A 21,507-nucleotide genomic window follows, 5' to 3' on the forward strand; every position below is an offset into this window, starting at 1 on the left:
CAATAGTTCGAGAAAGCTCTCTGTACCCCCTTTTGAAAAATGAGGACCACCAAGGGCTGCCATTCCAGGGGTACTGCTCCTGATGACCACACAACATTTAAAAGGAGTGTTAGTCAAGCCATGCTAATCCAAAAATGTCCAGATCCTTTAACATTTCTGGGCAGATTTACCCACATGGAAACTGTAACTGTAGAGATGCTTAACTTAAATCCCCCAGGGAAATGAGCATTGCTCCTTCATCAGCTTCCAACTCTGAAGGAACACATTAAGATTGATTTCTTTAAACTGTTATTTTAAATGCAAATGAGCTAGAATCCTAAATATCACCTATTTTCACTCACCTTAAAAACTGCTATCATTTATTTTCTGCTAGTTGCAAGTAACGATACCATACTCTTAAATAAATTCTTCTTTATTTCTACACTGTGCCAGACTACAGAAGGACTGTGAGAAAAGAGATTTTAGGTTACCACAGCTAAAAAATAATCTTGATGATTTTGAGCTAACATTTAACTCTGTTACATGACTCTCAAATTCTACTGTTACTAGGGCTCATTTTATTTCTAATACATTTTTTACCTATATGTATAACATTTTCTGGTTTGGGTTTTAGTTTCATATCTAAGAAGAGGATTTCCATTTATCTCTTAGCACTGATCCTTCTGCACACTTAACTTTTAATAAAATCCAGGCCGGGCTTGGTTCCAACCTTTTACACTTAAATTTATATAATGTGTTTTGGGTCTAGAACTAATCTTACTTGAACCATTGGTACTGTCATTTTCTGGGTATACCTAGTAATGTACAGCTTTAAGTATGCCCATTTACTATTTTTGGGTTAATCTAGTTGCAGTTATTGAACTATAAAACTTCATACATGTTAAATTCTCCCCCAATAAACACCCTGTACTTACGAAAGACAATTCATTCTAACACCATCCGAAAACTACATAAAAAAGAAAGTCTGGAGAAATACAAATTGAAGTATGATAGGAAAGATATTTGGCAGCTGGGTGGAATTTAATTTCTTCTGCAATATGAATTTTTGAATCATTAAAAACTGTCCTATTGAGTGAAAGTTTATATATATCGATTAGCATATGCAAATAAGAATTTCACCATAATTTGTACATGTAATAATGAAGACTAATGATGAGCAAAACCCCACTGAACACACTTTGCCTCAAGATTGGCAAAAATCACTGAAATGTCTGAACTTTGCAAAATGCATTTAAGTCAATGGGGAAGGAGGAACTGAACGTTTGATTAGAATTATAATGGTGCAATGGTCTTTTAAGTGTCCCTGAGGGCTAGGGAAAAGTCTACCAACAATTCTGGACCAATTACTGCAGCCAAATATGTGGTCTAAGCTATGAGGCAGCAGTGCTACCCACTATTCCACTGTGCCTCAAACTATAAAAGATGCAGATGGAACGAATACCACAAATAAAAAATTATAAACGCCCATAAACTAGCAATAAGTAAATAAAATATAGATCGTTGCACTCAGTGAGTGCCAATCTTGGGACACACATTAAATATAGATCATTACAATCGGAGAGTGCCAATCTTGGGACACACATTTGCCATATCCTGATACAGTAGGTACACCAGTGGAATGAATATCTCAAAGAAACTGTACTTACAAGATGGAAATATTTTTATTTTCTTTTACTTATTAGTTATCACTGTGATGAAAGTTAAATATTCATTCATTTTTAATAGCTAACCCCCCCCAAAAAAAAACTCATGTTAATTGTTGAGACTTTATATAATAATAATAATAATAAAAAAAGTTGACTTCTTAAACCCAGATGTTATCAAAATTATCTCAGACACACTTAAGCAACAGCTTTAAAACATCTGGTTAATAGAGGGAGAATGGGTGGCCCTGTGGTTTTACAGAGCTAAAATAGACACAGTGGTAATTTTTACAGCTTATCTTTAAAACATGTCACCCACTTTTACAGAAAAGCAAGTGTCAATTAATTTCTACACTTTGGCATTGATTCCCTACTAATGCAAGTATGTAATGAATTTTTTTTTTTTTCAGTTTCTAAATTACTCATGCTCATCCAAAAAATCTAAAATCAAAATATTACTTTTTTCCTTTTAAAATAAATGTTGTTAAGGGAACAAAAACATTTTATTTACCTGTTATCCCTATATCGTGAACTTGACTGCTGTGGGCTATGGTTTACTCTTCTCGAGAATTTTTTCTCCCTCTCCTCTTCCTTATTTATCTAATTGAAACATAAAAATGTTACCACTGTTAATGTTTTTCCATCCATGTTTCCATTATCCAAACTTTCTTGCTTCATCTCAAGTTGGATGTGAAAAGGAAAAAGGAGTCTGCAAAGAAAAACCCTTACTATCATAAGAATGCACAAACAGGACAATATGTCATTCTTTAAGAGCAAAGACATGGCTTTCTTCGTAGAACGGACTATAGCAGGTCAAGATGTTTGCAATGAGTAGCAAACATCCATTTCATTTTTTTAGTTAATGGGACATGCTGCAAGTGAGACAAAGAAGAAACTCCTTCCCAGATAGAAAATGCTAGTTTTTCCTTTAAAGGGTTAATGCTTCTTCCTCCAAGACAGGGGTTCTCAACGTCGGTCCTGGGGACCCCTGTTGCTGCAAGTTTTTATTCCAACCAGCTTCTGTTTTTAATTGAACTCCTGTGCTAATTAAGTGAACTGATATTTTCCAAGTTCTGTGTTTTTCGAACAACATATTAATTAGAAAACTAAGCTTGATAAAAAAAAAAAAAATAAAATGTACCAAGCAGTTATATAGGAATAATGTATTTTTTTTTTCTTTTTAACAGTATTTTCATCTTGATTTTCAATCTACTTTTCAAGGTGTTTTAATTGTTTAATTAATCTGTTATTTACTAATTAGTGGCTCTGACACTAAAGTAGTTGCAGCCTTTGATTATTCAGTGTTGTTTGCCTGCGTGTCTGATCTGCTTGTTTTAAGTTGTCATTATTAAGATACAACTGCATAGAGAAAGGGCAAAGTATAATGAAATCAACAAAAGAAAGTTAAGGATTTAAATCTATAGCAAAGGCAGAAATATTTCTAAATGTCTTATAAATGTAAATATCACGCTGCTATGCTTTTCTGAATGTCAAATAAAAGCAAAAAAAATACCAGCTAATTAAATGAGATCAGTGCTGTCAGGTGTTGTCACTGATTAGGAATCTGGTAGCAACAAAAACCTGCAGCCACAGGGGGTCCCCAGGACCGAGTTTGAGAAACACTGCTCTAAGACCATCCTATATTTTTATGTACTCAGACAGTGGAGACAATAGGTTTGGATAACAGTAAACAACACTTTCATAGGTTCCTCTGAAATTAACAGATAAACTATCTAGAATAGCTTCATTATATTTAACAAGTTCAACTGTTAGTGAAAGATCCATCAGTGACATAGTTTGGAATTCTTAAAAGACATAATGGTGTTTGCCAAACGTTTAGTCTTTAACTTATATTGGTGCATGTATCAAAAATAGGCACACTGGAAGACTGTTATGAGCATCTGTATTCCATGAACAGCTTTGAGGGTGATCAAAACATTTTTAGCTTTACCTATTAAAACCCTAACCCTAATGCACCATCTAAATAATTTGTTACTACTTACCTGTGTTTGTAGTGATGGCCGAGATAAATTCTTAATCTCATACCTTCATGGAGAATTCAGATAAACTTTCTGATACAATTAGCTTCAATAGGGTCAAAGATGAACAGCAGCAATCAATATTGCAACATCAATTAAAAAAGAGCTCAGGTTACTCATGTCAGACAATCCACATGTCAGTTTCTTGTCACATGCTCACAACACCCAAAAAACACTGAACTGTTGTAAAATATTTTTAAATAAATACACTTGTAAAACAAGAGTAGTACACAAAAGCGAACTGCGTTTAAGAGAATTCAAACTTGTGAGATGAATACAGAGCCTGGACTTTGTGTAAACATCTGTAAATTCTGAAGACAATCTAATCATGGGGTAATTTTGAGGGAACTGGTCCTGGTACACATTGGCTATGCGGGCATGAATCTCCCATAGCATATGTTGTCAAGTGTCACAGATTCAAAGACAGAAGAAGAAATGTTATAGAGCTTTGGCCATCCACGTTGACTTCTAAAACAAAGAACAAACACAATGCATGTCAAATGCTCGAAACATAATTGCCATGTTTTAGAACACGAGCTACAGCGAGGAAAATAAATTATCGAAAGCATCAACATAAATATATTTCAAATGGAGCTATTAACATGTAATTTTCACCAGATGTCAGTAACAACCCAAGTAATCCACACAAAGAAATCAAAACAAATATGTCCATAAATTATTTGTAATAAACTGGAATAACACAGGGAAAAAGTATTGAACACATGAAGAAAAGCAGGGGCAAAAAGCCATGGAAATCCAAGAAATCCAGTTGAAATCTGTCAGTATTTAGAAAGCAATCCTGCCCCTTATCAGTGCAAATTAATATCAGCTGGAAGTCCTAATTGATGACCTATGAAAAGGTTTCTCATTAACAAGGTGTACACAAGAAGCATCTCATGATGGGTAAAAGCAAAGAGCTCTCACAAAGCCTTCGCAACCTTACGGTTGCAAAACATACTGATGGCATTGGTTAGACGTATTTCTAAAATTCTGAATGTTCCAATGAGCACCGTTGGGGCCGTAGGCCGGAAGTGGAAAGAACATCATTTCACCACAAACTGGCCACAACCAGGTGATCCTTGCAAGATTTCTGACAGAGGAGTCAAAAGAATAATCAGAAGAGTTGTCCAAGAGCTGAGGACCACTCGAAGAGCTTCTGAAAGACCTGGAATTTGCAGATTCAGTTGTTTTAAAGAAAACAGTAAGTAATGCAATCAACCACCATGGCCTCTATGCACACTCACTATGCAAGACTCCTCTGCTCAAGAAAAAGCATGTCAAAGCTTGTTTAAAGTTTGCTGCACAACATTTGGACAAGCCAATGAAATACTGGGAGAACTCTTGACCTCTTTAGATGCCATCACACACACCATGTTTGAAGGAGAAATGGCACTGCACATCACCCCAAATATACCATACCAACATGCTGTTTTTCAGGATATGGTACTGGCAGACTTTACATAACTGAAGGAAGGATGAATGGAGAATTATACTGGGACATTCTTCATAAGAATCTGCTGCCATCTACCAGGATGCTGAAGATGAAAACAGGGTGGACATTTCAGCAAGACAATGATCCCAAACACACACCCAAGGAAACTCTCATCTGGTTTCAGAGAAAGAAAATAAAGCTACTAGAATAGCCCTGTCATTCACCCGACTTGAATCCTATTGAAAATCTATGGAAAGAATTGAAGATCAGAAGCTTCAAGATATGAAAACAATTTTTGTGGAGGAATGGGCCAAAATCACACCTAATCAATGCATGCGACTAGTTTCTCCATACAGGAGGCATCTTGAAGCTGTCATTAACGAGCACTGGCTTTTCTATTAAGTATTAAATACATTTCAGTAAGCGTGTTCAATACTTATTTTATTCTCTGTATCATTCCCCTTTATTACACATAACTTAATTTACGGACTTATTTGATTTGATTTCTTTTTGTGTGTGGATTACTTGGGTTATTACTGACACCTGGTGAAAATGTCATGTCAATAGCCCAATTAGAAATATATTTACTGAGAAAAACATTGATGGGTTCAATCTTTATTTTCAACGCTATAACCAGAAACATTAGCACTGTGCAGTAGTTTTCAGGTTTAGGCTCAAGCATTTCTGATCACCTTCATAATGTGCCCTCCATAAAGTTTGGGACAAAGACACAACCTTCCTCGATTTACTCCTGTGTTCCACAGCTTAAAAGTACAAATCAAACAATTCACATGTGATTAAAGTGCACATGCAGACTTTCATTAAAGGTTATTTGCATACAATTCTGTCATACCATGTAAAAATTATATATTTTCTTTCTATATAGTCCTTCCATTTCAGGGAACCATAATGCTTGGCACAATTGGTGCCACAGGTGTTTGTGATTCCTTAGGTGTGTTTCATTGCTTCATTAGCATAAGATACCTAGAGCTATTTCTACCCTTTGGTGTCTAAAGTTGCCATTATTCAACATACTCAGTACCTGAGGATATCTATGAACTGCAGACTTCAAGCAGTCATGGCACACAAGGTATATGCTATCAATAACTAAGTATGACTGCTTTAACACTAGAATCCCTAAAGCCTATTAAAAAACTTGTAATTCCAGCCCACCTTAAATTCCTTCGCACCTCTCCATCAGCATCTTTTGTTTTGTAAATGTGTCAATCAGCACAAGCATAAAGCAGCCTAACTAAGAAAGAAACATTTTTCATATTTTAGTAATAATTGACAAAATGTAGACATGAAGTGTATAATGTGTGAAGACTGAAGTCCAAATGTCAAACAAACACTTTCACAAAAGGGTACAAGTATAACAAAACAAGTTCACTTTTATTCAAGAATATAACCATATAAACAGAAATTGGGTTAGGGTACAACATTGACACAACCACTTGGGTGGTGCGGGGCAGTGGTAAAGAACTGCTGACTCGTAATCAAGTGGTTCCTGGTTTGAATCCAGGCGTGTGCATTTTGAGTAGTGAGCTGCTCTCATTGAATTAATGTATTGTGAATTGTATTCATTGCAGAATACAAACATACATTTGATTTGAGTCTGTAACAACCAGTGTACATTTATGGTACTTATAAAAGTTAATTTTTTTTTTTTTAATTCAGTTTCACACATTTACAAAACAAAAGACATTGATAGAGAGGTGTGAAGGAACTTAAGGTGGGCCGGGACTACAGGTTTTTTCATAGGCTTCAGGAATTCCAGTGTTAATATACCTTCCATTCTTATGTCCCAAGCATTATAGTGCCTTGAAATGAGGAGACCATGTAGAAAAAGTTGTCATTTCTACATGCTGTAAACAAAATGTATGACAATACCTTTAATTTAAAGACTCCAATGTGCACTTTAATCAAATTTGAAATGTTTGATTTGTAATTGTGAGCTGGAGAGCAGACATGAAAATCAAGGAAAAATGTGTCTTCTTTCTAAACATTATGGAGGACACTGTATGCAGTTTCTGATTGTCAGGTTCCTTCTCGTATGACAGTGATGGGTGTGTATCCTAGCTTTGCCATCCTTTCCTTTCTCAACCCTGATTCAAGTAACGAGAATGTTTTTTCCTTGCTACGTATTACACTTAGGACCTCAGACTAAATATCTTAACTTTGAATGGTGTTAAAACATTTCTTTCAAATGTGGTAGGAGCAAACAGGAGGACACAGTTGAAGCATTCCTAGCTGTCATCAAGTTCTTAATTGCTCCCTTTCCCCAGTCCTCCCTATAATAGAAATCTCTCCTGCAAAGCAATGCATGGAAAATGGAATGCAACATCTTATCTTCATTTTAACCAAATACTACTAACCATTTTAATACTTAATCACTGCTAACACAAAGTATATGCCAACATTAACAAAACAAGAAACCTCAATTGAATGAGGTGGACTGTGTAATGGTTGCTCCTATTGCATACTTTTTTTTCAAGCACAAAAAGGATGGTCATACTAAATGCAAATGACACAAAGATGGCAGTACTTCATATCTAACACATTCAAGTAAGAACTACACTATACTGTCCATACCTAACAATATTGACCCTATAAACCTACAAAATCATATTTTCCACAAGGCTAAATTCAAGAGGACGACTTCACTGGTCTCCTCTGAGCCAACACACTCAAGTTTCTCATCTATCTTTAATAAAAACAGGGTGTTTTTGATATGTCCAGGCCTAGTAGAAAAAAAAAATTAGCTTGGAGGAGAGTCTGTCAGAAAGGGGAAGGATTTGAAATACATTTTCTAAAAGCAGTAGTTACACAATGTAACAGTGAGGAAAAAAATCAATACATGGAGAAAACACCCATTACTGGAGTGCAACAGAATAAACCACACAAGAAGTCTACAGACAAACTATCATGTTCAAAATCTCCTGTCAGTTTTCTGAAACTGTGGAAGCAATTGTGATGAGGGAATCAGTCCATGAAGGAGAAAAAAAAACCCCCGAGGAACTCCGTTTCAGAAAATGATCAAGGACATGTGAAAAAAGTATTTAAAAGACATAGTTCACAAGGTTTGAATACAAGTCATTTGCATAGCTCAGCAAGCACTGCTTTTTCTAAGATTTGAAACTGAAATACGCAGTTCAGAAAATGAAGAATAGGACCAAAAATATGTAAAGAAATTGACCATAATCTTCTGTTGACAGCAATAGTTGAATGGGCCTTATACTACAGGTGAATCTCAATAAATTAGAATATCATCGAATAGTTAATTTATTTCAATCATTCAATTTAACAAGTGATAATATACTGTAGATTTGTTACACACAGATGATATATTACAAGAGTTTATTTCATTGTGCTAATTATGGGTTATGGCTAATGAAAACCCAAAATTCAATATCTCAGAAAATTAGAATATTGTGAAAAAGTTCCATATTGTAGACTCATGGTGTCACACTCCACTCAGCTAATTAACCCAAAACACCGTCAAAGGTGTCCTGAGCCTTTAAATGGTCTCTCAGTCTGCTTCAGTAGGCCACACAATCATGGGGAAGACTGCTGACTTGGCAGTTGTCCAGAACACAGTCATTGACCCCCTTCACAAGGAGGTTAAGCCACAACAGGTCATTGCTAAAGAAGTTGGCTGTTCACAGAGTGCTGCATCCAAGCATATTAATGGAAAGTTGAGTGGAAGGAAAAAACTGTGGCAGAAAAAGGTGCAAAAGCAACAGGAATAACCTCAGCCTTAAGAGGATTGTGAAGCACAGCCCATTCAAGAATTTGGGGGAGATTCACAAGGAATGGACTGGGGCTCAAGTCAGTGCTCCAAGAGCCACCACACACAGACGTATCCGGGACATGGCCTACAACTGTTGCATTCCTTTTGTCAAGCCACTCCTGAATCAGAGACAACGTCAGAAGCGTCTTACTTGGGCTAAGGAGAAAACAGACTGGACTGTTGCTCAGTGGTCCAAAGTCCTCTTTTCAGATGAAAATAAATTTTACATTTCATTTGGAAATCAAGGTCCCAGAGTATTGGGGTATTGTCAAGAGGGAGATGAGAGACACCAGACCCAACAATGCAGACAAGCTAAAGGCCACTACCAAAGCACCCTGGGCTTCCATAACACCTTAGCTGTGCCACAGAGGCTGATTGCCTCCATGCCAAGCTGCATTGATGCAATAATTCATGCAAAAGGAGCCTGACCAAGTACTGAGTGTGTACATGGACATACTTTTCAGTAGGCCAATATTTCTGTATTAAAAATATATATTTTTTATTGGTCTTATGCATATCATTAAGGATAATAATCAAGATTTAGTATAAAGTAGTCAGAAATGCGTAGTTTAAAGATCAAACTGACAATTTTTGCACAGCGCACATTTCTGTTTATGAACACTGTCATTCTCTTATTAGTCACAACAATAGTAAGGAAAGACATACAAAAATGTATCATCATCATGAAGCCAACACTGAGTAAAGTATCAGTACACATCATAATAGATAACACCACTACTCAGTAATTATTAACAATGAGGGTCAAAGTATAGTAGTTTTATTCTAAGATAACTGCTTAGGTATGCCATCATGAAAAATTACTAAGCATATACAGCATAGATAATGAACATACAATTCTAAAATACATATATATATATATATTTACTTCCTCTTTTTTCACATCATCTTTCTCTGGGCGTGGATAAGCATCAGTTCGTAAATTTGTTGAAGGTTGCTCAAACTGAGGTAGATAACTTTTTGAATTCACAGCATCAAAAAGCTTGTCAACAAACGACTGTGTTTCTGTAAAATAAACCAACAAACAACTTTTAAGTCGCTCCTAAAACTGCAAACAAAGTCAACAATCAATCTGGCATAGTCACTGAAAATACTATCCAGTTTCTTGAGGATAGAACATTCTTGTGCACATGGAAATTAAAAGAGTTAAATTAAAAAATAATTTTCCTGAAAGTATTCAAAACCATGAATTCGTATTTGTTTTACCCTAGAAATAATCAGCTATTAACTAATTTAGAGAAGCAAGTTACCTTTCTGAAGAAATACATCCAGCTGGTCAATGCACAGTGCTTTCAGCTCTTTTTCACTTTTATCTTTCTTCACTAAGGCAACAACATATTTAGCAAGAGCCGAAGGGTCAGCATCACATCTGAAAGAAACAAAATGTGTAAAAATTTAAAATATAAATTACATTAAAATTGAGTGCAATGTTCTTTCATAACATACATTTTAAAGTTTTCTAAAAAGGGGTTGCATGGTAGCACAATAGTTACTGCTGTTACTTCATAGATCCAGTGTCCTGTGATCAAATCTCTGCCGAGTCATTTGCATGAACACCCTGTGTCCATATGAAGTTATTTTCTCCTAGTCCCCAGTTTTTCCACTTACATCATCAAAGAAAGATTAGCTACATTAACAGATTAATTTACATTGTCCTCTGTATGAGCGAAAGCATGGTTTTAAAAATAAACCTCCGTCCAAAAAAGGTTTCATCCCATTTTTAACCATATTTCATCCTCAAGGCTCCAGACTGTGCCTAAAATAGTTGGAAATCAAACAAAAAAATTATAATCTGCAACAAAAATTTAAAGTTTAGTCGCTAAAATATATACTAAATGTTATGTTATCTGCCGCTACTTAAGTACATCATTAATCCCTTTACTGCTTTAACTGTACCCTTATGGGGTTACTACCGAATCTATGTAGTGTGAGATCATTTGTACTGTACACTGGGTCTCCAGGAAGCAAAGTAGATGTATTGGCTCCACATCTGCTTTGCTCCCTGGAGAATTGGTGAACTGCAGAAATGATCTCACACTACATAGATTCAGAAGTAGCACTATAAGTAAACACTTTGAGCACAGCTATATCCTATGTATGCTTTACATTCTTTAGCATCACTAGAAATAAAATCTACCTTGATGCCACTACCACAAGATACATTTCTTTGCACTTCCTTTGGTCAAAATGTTAGATGCGAGGCTAGCAGAGACTGAAATCCAATAGTATGTTGAAGTGTGTCTCTAAGGAGACTCCTTTAGTCAAGGTTACATCTCGAGCCTGTGAAAAAATCTGCTGAGAATTACTTTGAAGTGGTGTCCGACCGATAATATTAGGTGCTGATATATCAAACTGATATTTGGTTTCCCATATGTATTAATATTGGTTAAACCTGCACCAAAATTTATATGGTGCTGAAACTCTTTTGTGCTTCAGAATGTTAAATTTCAACTGCGTTCATCATCCCCGGGACTAAAAGTAAGACAAAATTTTACAGAGGATGCATAAAATCATTCTTTTACTTACTGATATACCTAAACATGACAATTTTCCTGTTGCAATTCTGTATTCGATGTTTTCTGCATTTCCCCTACTCTTCACCCCTGGCAAAATGACCACTGCACAGCCTATTCCAAGTGCTCAAGAGGTTTTCACTCTGTAACTAAGATCATCTTTGTTTCAAACGCCAAGCATTTATCCAGTTAAAAAACTAAAAATTTCACTTTCAAATGTTTATATATTTGTCTCTGTATGCCACAGTGACTGCTTAATAAAGCTCTTACACTGTGAGAATTTGTAAATAAGCATTCATAACTATTCCAGCTCTGTTCTCTTATCAGAGTGATGTGCATGTTGTTATTTTGTTGGATTTTGGAACTGCTCAGTCTGTCAGCTTCAAGAGGACGGGTTTGACCTTCTAGGGCATACAGACTTTCCTCCATAAACTGCAGCGATTACCTGATAAGACAATTTTTCAATAAATGCATGCCAACCCATTTTTCATAAACTTAAGAGCTTCTCCCATAATATTACTTAAAATCCTTCAAGTGTCCCAGCTGGAGCTGGATGTTTGGCTGCAGTGAGGACAGTCTGTTACTGTTGCTCTGGAAACAAGCACACTTGCTATGCAAATAATCTTTTCCAAAATGCCTTTGGCGGTGAATATACTTGGAATTGTCAAATGAAAAGTCATTTCTTCAAGTGCACTGAAGAAATTTTCATGTTACACATCCTTACCAAGCAGATATGTTAACTTTTACACTCATCTGTAAAGAAAAAAAAAAAAAAAAGTCTCAGATTTTTGGTCACACCATTTGTGTTTAACATAGTTCTTACTGGCCATCTACCACAGCCTGTGAGAACAGTTGTCAAACCAGTGACTTCCTTAGCTTCCTTAGAATGTGTTCTGATCAAAAAAATGTATACAAGCAGACAACTGCAAAAATTAAAATTTAAAAAAGCTTGGTATATGGAAGAGCATGTTGATATTTTCAATGAATCAATTCAGTAGGCTCAGCTCATGAGTAAAAGCTGGATCTGTCTCACAGACAAATCATTTTCAAATCTGTCTTAGCTTATTTTCATCCCTGCTCTTTCTGAGCTTGACTACTAATGTGAGAGGTTAGCGTAGGTCTCATGACAAGTGGGAGATTTGCTGATATGCAAATTTAAACATTCAAATAGGCTATAAAGTACTGTCCTCATTCTTTCGACCATTGTTATATGTGCTAAACAAGCAATGTATTTAAAAGCCAAAAATAAATAATGCTGGAACCCATGGCAAGCATACTTATAACTGTATAAAAAATTATTTACATTAAATACAAATTATATACAGATAGTATGCAGACAAATACATTTCAATTTAATTAATTTCATTAATGTATGCGTAGGAACGTACATGTCTGTACTGATTCATTTCTCCATTCATTAATTACCTAAAAAAGTTTTACTTCACATAACCACTGGATGAGAGTACATAACGTTGTTGCCAGTGAAGTTTATTACTCATATTTAAGCCAACATGGGCTATATTTTTATAGCTATTAATTTAATAATTCAACACGTGCTCACGACACCTACAGTATAAACTTAAGAGTAACTAACAAATGCCAAATGTCTGTGTTGATGTGAAAAGACTGCTCACTTAACTGTTACATTTCCTAGAGAAAAATCTGAAACATTAACACACCAGGAATATTAGTTCAATATTTATTAGTAATCAAGTCGTCTTTAAAACCCAACATATTAATATCATTGCCAGTTTTAAAAAATTATATCAGTCAGGACTTACTTTAAACTACTGAAAATAAAATTTAATATAGCCTACACGATTGTGTGCACGGAATTACAAAATATAGGTTGGAAAAAAAAAAGATGGAATTGATGTATTGAAAATGTAACGTAGCATGTGCTGATTTTATCGGACACATTGCAGACTAACAAAGTGTCAATGCTTTGGTACTACTTCTTTCGGCTGCTCCCGTTAGGGGTTTCCACAGGAGATCATCTTCTTCCATATCTTTCTGTCCTCTACATCTTGTTCTGACACACCCATCACCTGCATGTCCTTTCTCACTACATCCATAAACCATCGCTTAGGCCTTCTTCTTTTTCTTTTCTCTGGCAGCTCTATCCTTAGCATCCTTCTCCCAATACACAGCATCTCTCCTGTGCACATGTCAAAAACCAAAGCAATCTCGCTTCTCTGACTGTCTCCCATCCGTCCAACTTGATCTGACCCTCTGATGTACTCATTTGTAATCCTATGCATCCTCGTCACACCCAGTGCAAATTTTAGCATGTTTAACTCTGCTACCTCCAGCTCTGTCTCTTGCTTTCTGGTCAGTGCAGCCGTCTCCAACCCATATAACATAGTTGGTCTCACTACCATCCTGTAGACCTTCTCTTTCACTCTTGCTGACACCCGTCTGTCACCAATATTCCTGACTATCTACTCCATCCATTCCATCCTACCTGCACTTTTTTTTTTCACATCTCTTCCACAATCCTATTTACTCTGTACTGTTGATTCCAAGTATTTAAACTCATCCAACTTCGTCAACTCTACTACCTGCATCCTCACCATTCCAATGACCTCCCTCTCATTTACACACATACAGTATGGTATGGTACGGAAAGTATTCAGACCCCCTTCAGTTTTTCACTCTTTGTTATATTGCAGCAATTTCTAAAATCATTTAAATTATTTTTTTCCTCATTAATGTACACACAGCATCCCATATTGACAGACAAAAAAAAGGAATTTTTGAAATTGTTGCAGATTTATTAAAAAAGAAAAACTGAAATATCACATGGTCCAAAGTATTCAGACCCTTTGCTCAGTATTTAGTAGAAGCACCCTTTTGAGCTAATACAGCCATGAGTCTTCTTGGGAAAGATGCAACAAGTTTTTCACACCTGAATTTGGGGATCCTCTGCCATTCCTCCTTGCAGATCCTCTCCAGTTCTGTCAGGTTGGATGGTAAACGTTGGTGGACAGCCATTTTTAGGTCTCTCCAGAGATGCTCAATTGGGTTTAAGTCAGGACTCTGGCTGGGCCATTCAAGAACAGTCACAGAGTTGTTGTGAAGCCACTCCATTATTTTAGCTGTGTGCTTAGGGTCATTGTCTTGTTGGAAGGTAAACCTTCGGCTCAGTCTGAGGTCCTTAGCACTCTGGAGAAGGTTTTTGTCCAGGATATCCCTGTACTTGGCCGCATTCATCTTTCCCTCGATTGCAACCAGTCATCCTGTCCCTGCAGCTGAAAACACCCCCACAGCATGAGGCTGCCACCATGCTTCACTGTGGGACTGTATTGGACAAGTGATGAGCAGTGCCTGGTTGTCTCCACACATACCGCTTAGAATTAAGGCCAAAAAGTTCTATCTTGGTTTCATCAGACCAGAGAATCTTATTTCTCACCATCTCAGAGTCCTTCAGGTGTCTTTGAGCAAACTCCATGCAGGCTGTCATGTGACTTGCACTGAGGAGAGGCTTCCGACAGACCACTCTGCCATAAAGCCCTGACTGGTGGAGGGCTGCAGTGATGGTTGACTTTCTACAACTTTCTCCCATCTCCTGACTACAGAGCTCAGCCAAAGTGATCTTTGGGTTCTTCTTTACCTCTATCACCAAGGCTCTTCTCCCCCGGTAGCTCAGCTTGGCCGGACGGCCAGCTCTAGAAAGGGTTCTGGTCGTTCCAAACGTCTTCCATTTAAGGATGATGGAGGCCACTGTGCTCTTGGGAACCTTAAGTGCAGCAGAAATTTTTTTGTAACCTTGGCCAGATCTGTGCCTTGCCACAATTCTGTCTCTGAGCTCTTCAGTCAGTTCCTTTCACCTCATGATTCTCATTTGCTCTGACATGCATTGTGAGCTGTAAGGTCTTATATAGACAGACAGGTGTGTGGCTTTCCTAATCAAGTCCAATCAGTATAATCAAACAAAGCTGGACTCAAATGAAGGTGATCTCAAGGATGATCAGAAGAAATGGAAAGCACCCGAGTTAAATATATGACTGTCACAGCAAAGGGTCTGAATACTTAGGACCATGCGATATTTCAGTTTTTCTTTTTTAATAAATCTGCAACAATCTCAACAATTCTTTTTTTTGTCTGTCAATATGGGGTGCTGTGTGTACATTAAGGAGGAAAAAAAATAATTTAAATGATTTTAGCAAATGGCTGCAATATAACAAAGAGTGAAAAATTGAAGGGGGTCTGAATACTTTCTGTACCCACTGTATATTTTGTCTTGTTCCTACTGACCTTCATTCCTCTCATCTATAGAGCATATCTCCAGGGTATCCTTTGCCTGCTCCCTACTATTGCTACAGATCACAATGTCATCAGCAATCATCATAGTCCACAGGGACTCCTGTCTAATCTCGTCTGTCAACCTGTTCATCAGCATTGCAAATAAAAAAGGGCTCAGAACCGATCCCTGATGTAATCCCACCTCCAACTTGAATGCATCCATCACTCCTACCGCAGACCTCACCACTGTCACACCTCCCTCATACATATCCTGTACAACTCTTATGTACTTCTCTGCACTTTCTCATACAATACCCCAGCTCCTCTCGAGGCACCCTCTCGTATGCTTTCTCCAGGTCCACAAAGATGCAAGGCAACTCCTTCTGGCCTTCTCTAAACTTCTCCATCAACATCCTCAGAGCAAACATTGCATCTGTGGTGCTCTTTCTTGGCATGAAACCATACTGCTGCTCACTAATCATCACCTCACTTCTTAACCTAGCTTCCACTACTCTTTCCCATAACTTCATGCTGTGGCTCATCAATTTTATTCCCCTGTAGTTACTGCAGTCCTGCACGTCCCCCTTATTCTTAAATATCGACACCAGTACACTTCTTCTCCACTCCTCAGGCATCCTCTCACTTTCTATGATTCCATTAAACAATCTGGTTAAAAACTCCACTGCCATCTCTCCTAGACATCTCCATGCTTCCATAGGTATGTCATCTGGACCATCGGCCTTTCCATTTTTCATCCTCTTCATAGCTGTCCTTACTTCCACCTTGCTAATCTGTTGCACTTCCTGATTCACTATCTCCACATCATACAACCTCTTCTCTCTCTCGATCTCTTCATTCATCAGTCTCTCAAAGCCATCTGCTCAACACACTCTCTTCGCTTGTGAGTACGTTTCCATCTTTATCACCCTAACCTGCTGCACATCCCGCTGTCTAGCCAATCGGTACAGGTTCTTTTCTCCCTCCTTAGTGTCCAACCTCTCATACAACTCATCATACGCCTTTTCTTTAACCTTCGCCACCTCTCTCTTCACACTGCGCCTTATCTCCGTGTACTCTTGTCTACTTTCTGCATCTCTCTGACTATCCCATTTCTTCTTTGCCACCCGCTTCCTCTGTATACTCTCCCGTACTTCCCCATTCCACCACCAAGTTTCCTTTTCCTTCTTCCTCTGTCCAGATGTCACGCCAAGCATCCTTCTTGCTGTCATCCTCTTGCATAACTCTTCACTGCCACCCAGTGCTTGTCTCACCTCCTCCCTAAACTCAACCTTGCAGTCTTCCTATTTTCAACTTCCACCATTTGATCTTTAGCTCTGCCCTCACTCTCTTTCTCTTCTTGATCTCCAATGTCATCCTACAGACCACCATCCTATGCTGCTTAACTACACTTTCCCCTGCCACCACTTTGCAGTCTTCAATCTCCTTCACATCAACTCTTTTGCATAGGATGTAATCTATCTGTGTGCATCTTCCATCACTCTTGTACATAACCCTATGTTCCTCCCTGTTCTTAAAATATGTATTCACCACAGCCATGTCCATCCTTTTGGCAAAATCCACTATCCTCTGACCTTCTTCACTCTTCTCCTTGACACCATACCTATCCATCACCTCCTCGTCTGAATTGAAATCCGCTCCAATCACCACTTTCGGTCCCTTGGGTACACTGTTCATCACTTCATCCAACTGACTCCAAAAATCTTCTCTCTCACCCACTGCACACTCAACTTGCAGTGCATATGCACTAACAACATTCATCATCACACACCTCCAATTTCCAGATTCATAATCATTACTCTTCCTGACACTCTTTTCACCTCCAAAACACTCTTAACATACTGTTCCTTCAGAATAACCCCTACTCCATTTCTCCTCCCATCCACACCATGATAGAACAATTTGAATTCACCTCCAATCCACCTGGTCTTACTCCCCTTCCATTTAATCTTTTGCAAGCACAATATATCACCCTTCCTTCTCTCCATCATATCTGCTAACTCTCTCCCCTTACCAGTCATATTGCCAACATTCAAAGTTCCTACCCTCAGCTCCACTCTCTTTACTTTCCTCCTCTCCTCCTGCCTCCGGACACATCTCCCCCATCCTCCTTTTTCGCCAACAGTAACCCAATTACCGCCAGCACCCTGTTGGCTAACAGTACTGGTGGCGGTCATTGTTAACCCGGGACTCGACCAATCCGGTATAGAAATTTGTATTCTTGTCAGCATATTGATTTGTCAAAATTTTACACCGGATGCCCTTCCTGACGTAACCCTCCCCATTAGTACGGGCTTGGGACCGGCACGAAGAAACACACTGGTTTGTGCATCCCCTGGTACTACAAATGTAAATTACATCTCAATCACTACAAAAGGTGGCAATAATGTGTCAGGTAGAAATAATGTGATTGCACATTGCTGGCATATTCTTTTTGGTGTACTGAGCTTAAACATTGCCCAGGGAATACTAAACACAATAAGAATGAAATGTAATAATGAGTGGCAAGATAAAATCTTCAATTTGGGGTAGACTGAGCCCGCATTAACATGGGTGCATCAGGTGGAATAGTGTACTCATAAGAAAAGAGGAGCGACAGGATAACTTGCATTTTCATTTTAATGTTGTGATTATTCTAATGGATGCTGTTGTAACAATTACAAAGGATTTCAAAAGTTTTAATTTTAGCCCAATTACCCATTTTCTGGATCCATTTAAGTCCAGCACAATGTTGAATGGAGTTATTAGCTTAATCAATTGCTGGGCAAACTATACGTATGATAAGACCTCTAAACATCCACACACCACAATTTCAACTGACATAAATATAAAAGGCACAAGTAGAAACTTATTTTTTAAGCAAGTATTTGCAGTAACAATTAATGGAAGGTGGGAACCAATAATTCTGCCTAAATATGTATCAATATCTTTCTGCAAGTTAAAGCAAAACTACACTCAAAGGATATACTTGGGATTAAATTGCAGATTTTTTAAACAGTATGCTTTTCAGTTTCCATAATGCTGTGTAACTAATTTCCAGCTAGGTAAGAAACAAAATGAAAGTAATGTTTTGATCAAGCTTTGAACCACAGTGTGCATGATGCTCTATTTGTCTATAAGCATAACCACTGTAAGGAAAACAGAAGCTCTTAATATACTTGGTGTTGCGCCTGAGAGTCTCTCAGGCTCAAAATCCAAAGTAAATGTTTTTCGGGATTTATCTGTTAAAATGCAATGAAGAGTGTTAAGCTCCAATAAATATCGGGTCAGTATTCGGCTGCCATCTAGTGGATACAGTAACATTTTGCTGAAAAAAAAATGTAATATTTTTCTTCATTTAGCCACTTTACGGTAACTCAAAGTTCTTAAATGGGGAAGAGACCGCAATCAAAATATAACTGCATGAAAAAAAACAAAACAAAAAACTGTAAAGAGATTGTAATAACAATGTGAATTGGTTTTCAGATGTTGACACGGGTAGCGAAACTGGTGCATATGGTACTGCACAATTGAATCACTGTGACATGCCTGGTGCATTCAGTTTCCTATAGGTTCACCATGGTGCAAGTAGGTGCTTGGCAAAATGACTGTGACCAAGCAGAGGGACAAGAAAAAAGGTCCTAAGCACCATTCACAATGCAGACATGGTTATTTGTGTTAGGGGAAATATTGACGTCACTAAGCCTTAGTGGTAGCCTATGACAACAAAAGGGGCGCATCAATATTTTAAATTGGCTGTATATCAGTCACAATGTGTACAAGCAATTGCAAATAAGACTCTGTGGGCCTGGTGTCGGTCACAGGTATGCATACTTTAACTGCCAGTAAAGAGTAGCATAAAACAAATTTCACTGTAATTAGTACAGCATCTAAAGATACAGTCATATGAAAAAGGCCCTCTCAGCCTGCATAATAATTTACTTTCAACCTATTAACATCTGAGTACTGGGGTGTTTTCCAAACAAAGTTTTAGTGAAGCAGTATTTAGCTGTATGAAATTAAATCAAATGTAAAAAACTGGCTGTGCAAAAATTTGGGGTACCCTTGTAAGTTTGCTGATTTGAATGCAGTAACTGCTCAATACTGATTACTTGCAACACCAAATTGGTTGGATTAGCGCGTTAAGCCTTGAACTTCATAGACAAGTGTGTCCAGTCATAAGAAAAGGTATTTAAGGTGGTCAATTGCAAGTTGTGCTTCCCTTTGACACTCCTCTGAAGAGTGACAGCATGGGATCCTCAAAGCAACTCTCAAAAAATCTGAAAACAAAGACTGTTCAGTATCATGGTTTAGGGACAGGCTACAAAAAGCTATCTCAGAGGTTTCAAGCATCAGTTTCAACTGTAAAGAATGTAATCAGGAAAAGGAAGGCCACAGGCACAAGCTGCTGCTTAAACCCAGGTCTGGCAGGCCAAGAAAAATGCAGGAACGGCATATGTGCAGGATTGTGAGAATGGTTACTGACAACCCACAGATCACCTCCAAAGACTTACAAGAACATCTTGCTGCAGATGGTATATCTGTACATCATTCTACAATTCAGTACAATTTGCACAAAGAACATCTGTAAGGCAGGGTGATGAGAAAGAAGCCCTTTCTGTACTCATGCCACAGAGTCGCTTGTTCTATGCAAATGCTCATTTAGACAAGCCAGATTCATTTTGGAACAAAGTGTTTTGGACTGATGAGACAAAAATTGAGTTATTTGGTTATAACAAAAAGTGCTTTGCATGGTGGAAGAATAACACTTGCAACTTACTGTCAAATTTGGTGGAGGTTCCATCATGCTGTGGGGCTGTGTGGCGAGTTCAGGGACTGGTGCCCTTGTTTAAGTTGAGGACCGGATGAATTCAACACAATATCAACAAATTCTTCAGGATAATGTTCAAGCATCAGTCACAAAGTTAAAGTTACGCAGGGGTTGGATATTCCAACAAGACTATGACCCAAAACACAGTGCAAAATCTACAAAGGCATTCATGCAGAGGGAGAAGTACAATGTACTGGAATGGCTGTCACAGTCCCACGACTTGAACATCATTCAAAATCTGTGGGATGATTTGAAGCATGCTCGGCAGCCATCAAATTTAACTGAACTGGAGAGATTTTGTATGGAAGAATGGTCAAAAATACAAACCGGATTCCAAAAAAGTTGGGACACTAAACAAATTGTCAATATTTTATTTGTAATAGAACGTAGATGACAGATCAAACGTTTAATCTGAGTAAATGTATCATTTTAAAGGAAAAATATGTTGATTCAAAATTTCACGGTGTCAACAAATCCCAAAAAAGTTCGGACAAGTAGCAATAAGAGGCTGGAAAAAGTAAATTTGAGCATAACGAAAAGCTGGATGACCAATAAACACTAATTAGGTCAATTGGCAACATGATTGGGTATAAAAAGAGCTTCTCAGAGTGGCAGTGTCTCTCAGAAGCCAAGATGGGTGGAGGATCACCAATTCCCACAATGTTGCGCAGAAAGAGAGTGGAGCAATATCAGAAAGGTGTTACCCAGCGAAAAATTGCAAAGACTTTGCATCTATCATCATCAACTGTGCATAACATCATCCGAAGATTCAGAGAATCTGGAACAATCTCTGTGTGTAAGGGTCAAGGCTGTAAAACCGTGCATTGGATGCCCGTGATCTCCGGGCCCTTAAACGACACTGCACCACAAACAGGAATGCTACTGTAAAGGAAATCACAGAATGGGCTCAGGAATACTTCCAGAAACCATTGTCAGTGAACACAATCAATCCACCGTGCCATCCGCCGTTGCCAGCTGAAACTCTACAGTGCAAAGAAG

At 37.9% G+C, this 21,507-nt stretch overlaps 1 protein-coding gene across 1 annotated transcript in view; it reads right to left on the reverse strand.

The window, feature by feature from the left end:
• rbm26 (RNA binding motif protein 26) overlaps nt 1–21,507 on the reverse strand; it is a 166,717-nt gene that overhangs the window by 127,051 nt on the left and 18,159 nt on the right. Inside the window, exons 2-4 of the mRNA XM_039745376.1 lie at nt 10,173–10,291; nt 9,791–9,927; nt 2,155–2,243 (exon numbers count right to left, since the gene is read on the reverse strand). Coding sequence (XP_039601310.1) covers nt 2,155–2,243; nt 9,791–9,927; nt 10,173–10,291 — 345 coding nt within the window. The remainder of the gene's footprint in view (nt 1–2,154; nt 2,244–9,790; nt 9,928–10,172; nt 10,292–21,507) is intronic.

The sequence above is a fragment of the Polypterus senegalus genome, chromosome 2, assembly GCF_016835505.1.
Source record: "Polypterus senegalus isolate Bchr_013 chromosome 2, ASM1683550v1, whole genome shotgun sequence".
Classification (NCBI taxonomy): Eukaryota; Metazoa; Chordata; class Cladistia; order Polypteriformes; family Polypteridae; genus Polypterus; species Polypterus senegalus.